Raw genomic sequence first — 4075 nt, forward strand, 5'->3', positions numbered from 1 at the left:
CAACATATCTAAAAAAATATTTATACAAACCATCCCTCTATTTTACTATCATGTCATTTACCTCCTCTGATTCTCAATATCATTTTTTAATAAATTGAAATGTGAACAAATGATCTTCTAGACCCTCTTTTACGTAGTGTTGCTTTTCCCATGGATGTTTTCCCTTAACAACAAGCAATATTTAGATGTATAGATTATGTTTTTTGTTTAATGTTCAAAAAGTGAAATTATGTTAAACATTGAGGGAGGCAAATGTAACTTCTTATTATTCCCCCTTGTTTTCTATTGCTTCAGAAAGCCCATTTTTGTTTGTTTAATCGTGTGTTTTCGTCATACACTCCTGCATTACGTTAACGCTATCAAATTCAATCTTGCAAGCCATATACAATCTAATCATCGCTTTCAGGATTTCGTAATTCCATTGTGTTTATCTCCCTTTGACACCAATGATTCAATCATTGAAACATTATGTTTATATGATTCAGAAACCAAGATCGAGTTCTTGTCATCAATAACCCAAATGAAATAGTGTGAAGATGAACTTTATCGGTAGTTTATTGGGAACTATCGGGTTTGTATTTGGAATTCCCGTCGGTCTTTTTCTTGGGTTTCTCATCTTTATTAGCACAGAATCTACAGATGTGAAGGTGACTGATTTGATTTGATTGATGAATGTTAATTCTTAAGCTGTGTTATGGTTTTATTTCGTTTCTATATAGTTTTCTAAAAACGTTTGCAGATTCCATTCATTAGGCCTCTTCAGGAGCTTGACAGAAGCTCATTGGTTGATATTCTACCCGAAATTCCATTATGGGTAAAGCACCCAGACTATGAACGAGTGAGTATTACATTTCAAACATTCTTACTTGTCGTCATCTTTATGTTTTCAAAAACACTGCAACATGGTTTCTTTATGATTCTACAGATTGATTGGTTTAACGATGTTGTTCGTGATATGTGGCCTTATATTGATAAGGTGAACACTTTAAAGAATCTTTTGTTGGTTGTTTATTTATAAATATTATAATTAACCCATCTCATATTGATTTCATTCTTGTATATAGGCAATATGTGGCATGATTAAAAGTTTATCAGAACCTATATTTTCTGAATACATTGGCATGTTTCATTTAAGATCCATAGATTTTGAAACTCTTACCCTTGGAACTCTTCCTCCTGTAGTTCAAGGTATGTTTATCACTACAAGACTTAAAGAAAATGTTTTACCTCTTTGAAATCAATCAAATCCTTTTTTTTTTTTTGTTAAAAAAACTTTGCAGGTATAAAAGTACACGAAATGAATGAAAACCATCTTGTCTTTGATCTTATGGCTAAATGGGCAGGAAATCCCAATATAACTTTGGTTCTCAAGTTATTATATTTTCCGATCAAATTTCAGGTTAAAAAAGTTTGGTTTTTATGTCATAATATACATAAATTTAGTTCCAAGATTGAGCATATGATTTATCTAATGCCCTTGCTTTTTGTCAGTTGATAGATACACAAATAACTGCAGCAATTCGGGTGACGTTGAAACCATTTGTGCCTACCTTCCCTTGCTTTTCAAATGCACAAGTTTCTCTAATGGAGAAGGTTTGTACTTTGTACACATTATTTACTTAGTTTTTATTTTTGTATTTTTTTTAATTGTGGAACAATGATGAAGGTTATGTTTTGTATTTTTAGCCTGAAGTAGATTTTGGGTTGAAAGTAATGGGAGGTGATCTAATGGCAATCCCTGGAGTCCATAATTATGTTCAGGTTCTCTTTCTCTCCATTTTTTAACCTTTTTTTTTTATCGATCACTTTTAAAATTCATTAAATCATAAAGTTGTTTGGCTAAATCATTGTGAATGTGGACAAATGATAGAGACTAATCGATGAACAAGTATCTAGTGTTTATCTATGGCCTCAAAATTTGGAGGTCCCAATTCTTGATGCTTCCATGTAAGCTCTTTACATGTTTGCAATAATAGCACTCTTTGAATCTTTTTTTTTTCTCAAGAAAATCAAGTTTGACATTTGGTAGTGATGATTTTGGATAGTGGTGCAGCCAAGAAACCCGTGGGTATCCTACATGTGAAAGTTATACGGGCCCGCAAACTCAAAAAGATGGATATAATTGGAACTTCTGATCCATATGTTCGTTTAAGTTTAAGTGGAGAGAGGATTTCTTACAAGAAAACTAGTGTAAAGCTCAAAAATCTAAACCCCGAGTGGAATGAAGACTTTAAACTTACCGTAAAAGATCCCGAGTGTCAAGTCCTTCAACTACGCATATACGATTGGGAAAAGGTGTGATTTTTATAACAAAAAATAAATTTTTTACTACTTTTCAAGATCAAGATCCATGTGGGTTTTGCTTAATTTGACATAAAATGTTATGGTTTTGGTCGCGTAGGTTGGGGTGCATGACAAGTTAGGAATGCAAGTTATCCCATTGAATCTTTTGACACCACATGAAAAGAAGGAGTTTACAATGGAGTTGGTGAAAAACATGAATCCAAATGATCCGCGCAATAAAAAGCCACGTGGAAGCATCACGGTGGAATTAAACTTTGTTCCTTTTGTTGAAGACACCATGGGGTTCAATGGACCTATTGACTTGTTTATGAAAAAAGAAACAATTCCTAAAACACTTGAGAGTTCATATGTGAATAGAGCGGGGTTGCTTGTGGTGACAGTGATCGGGGCAAAAGATCTTGATGGAAAGCGCCATAATAATCCTTTTGCTATAGTCATTTTCAAAGGAGAAAAACGTAAAACGAAGGTGAGTTGAGAGTTGTAGCTATCTTGAGTTTCTTGAGATTGCTTGTTGGGATTCTTGAGTTGGTCTTTTGATGATAGGTATTGAAGAAAACTCGGAATCCAAGTTGGAATGAGGATTTTCAGTTTATGTTAGATGAAGCTCCATTAGAGGAGGCTATCCATATTGAAGTGATAAGCAAACGCAAGAATAGAGCCTTTAGATTTGTGTCATCAAAGGTAAACCATCTTTCAAACACTAGATGCAATCAATAAGAAAGGTCACATGGTTCAAGTTTGCACATCACCTTCCTTCTTGACTTGTGGACCTTTTAATTTACCTTTCTCATGCTGGTTTCTAGGACATGCCTAGGGTGGTGTGTACTTATTTTTTCAGATTAAGATGCAGTTAGTGGAAGATCCAAAACCAAAACCAACATAGGTACATCTTATATACAAAAATATAATGAAAGAAAAAAAATACAAAAACATCTAAATTTATGAGGTTTTTTTGAACCTTTTAGTAAAAATGGTGTCAAAAATAATTTAGTGGGACTAAATATACAATTTTCAAAAATAATTCTTTTTTCCTAAAATATGAGGTGGAACAACCTCTAAGTGGGGTCCATGCAGCCTAATTCCATAGAGCTACACCCATCATTTAATATCTCTTGTAGATAAGTGGTCTAGTAGTTAGGAGGTGAGAATATATAAGAGATGTTAGGTTCAAGACTATGTATCACATTTCTTGCTTTGTAGACATTATGATTTATCTGGCTTATCTTTCAAGTAACATGATTTAATATATATATATGCAGGAAGCATTGGGACACGTGGATATCAATCTTGTGGATGTAGTTTATAACAATCGTATCAATGAGAGGTACCATCTCATTAACTCACGAAATGGAGAGATACATGTCGATATACAATGGAATGCGACATAATGGTATAGTTTTAGTTAGCTTTACAAAGATTGTTTAATTCTTGAAAGATTTTATCTATTGGGGATGGTTGTAGCAGAGGGAATCATGTTGTAAAGAACATTGTTTTAAGTTGTAATTTACAAGGTACCAAATATATTCACGTACTTACTAAGATCGAAGGATAATGGCTTCCTTATAACGTTTCATTTAGAAATACTTTTTGCCAAGATAGATCTGTAAAGTTGAATATAAATATTTTTGGATTTTTACATTATATCCTATTTTTGAAAAGAGGTATCTGAGTGGTAAGTGCATAGTAGTGTGCTGAAAGATTTATTTTTGGGATAATGACTTGAAAGGGTAACAAACTATACCCTTTATATATATTTGGCTACTTAACTTTT

The 4075-nt window shown here is 33.1% G+C and overlaps 1 protein-coding gene across 2 annotated transcripts; it reads left to right on the forward strand.

Annotated features, from left to right (window-relative positions):
• Nucleotides 1–362: 362 nt before the first annotated feature.
• On the forward strand, nt 363–3843 carry LOC145059045 (synaptotagmin-3-like). 2 transcript variants are annotated; one of them, XM_079006910.1, is made up of 13 exons: nt 363–647; nt 740–838; nt 926–976; nt 1065–1188; nt 1281–1399; nt 1492–1593; nt 1687–1761; nt 1871–1947; nt 2046–2295; nt 2402–2770; nt 2848–2985; nt 3108–3187; nt 3564–3691. In XM_079006910.1, exons 1-12 carry the CDS (start codon nt 537–539, stop codon nt 3156–3158), a joined length of 1566 nt encoding a protein of 521 aa, XP_078863036.1. In that variant the 5' UTR covers nt 363–536; the 3' UTR covers nt 3159–3187; nt 3564–3691. The 2 variants fall into 2 exon arrangements, with proteins under 2 accessions (XP_078863036.1, XP_078863034.1); XM_079006908.1 differs by lacking the exon at nt 3108–3187 and having other exon boundaries at nt 369–647; nt 3564–3843.
• Nucleotides 3844–4075: the final 232 nt, after the last annotated feature.

This window comes from Lactuca serriola, chromosome 6, assembly GCF_051521515.1.
Source record: "Lactuca serriola cultivar US96UC23 chromosome 6, Lser_US96UC23_V15, whole genome shotgun sequence".
Lineage (NCBI taxonomy): Eukaryota > Viridiplantae > Streptophyta > Magnoliopsida > Asterales > Asteraceae > Lactuca > Lactuca serriola.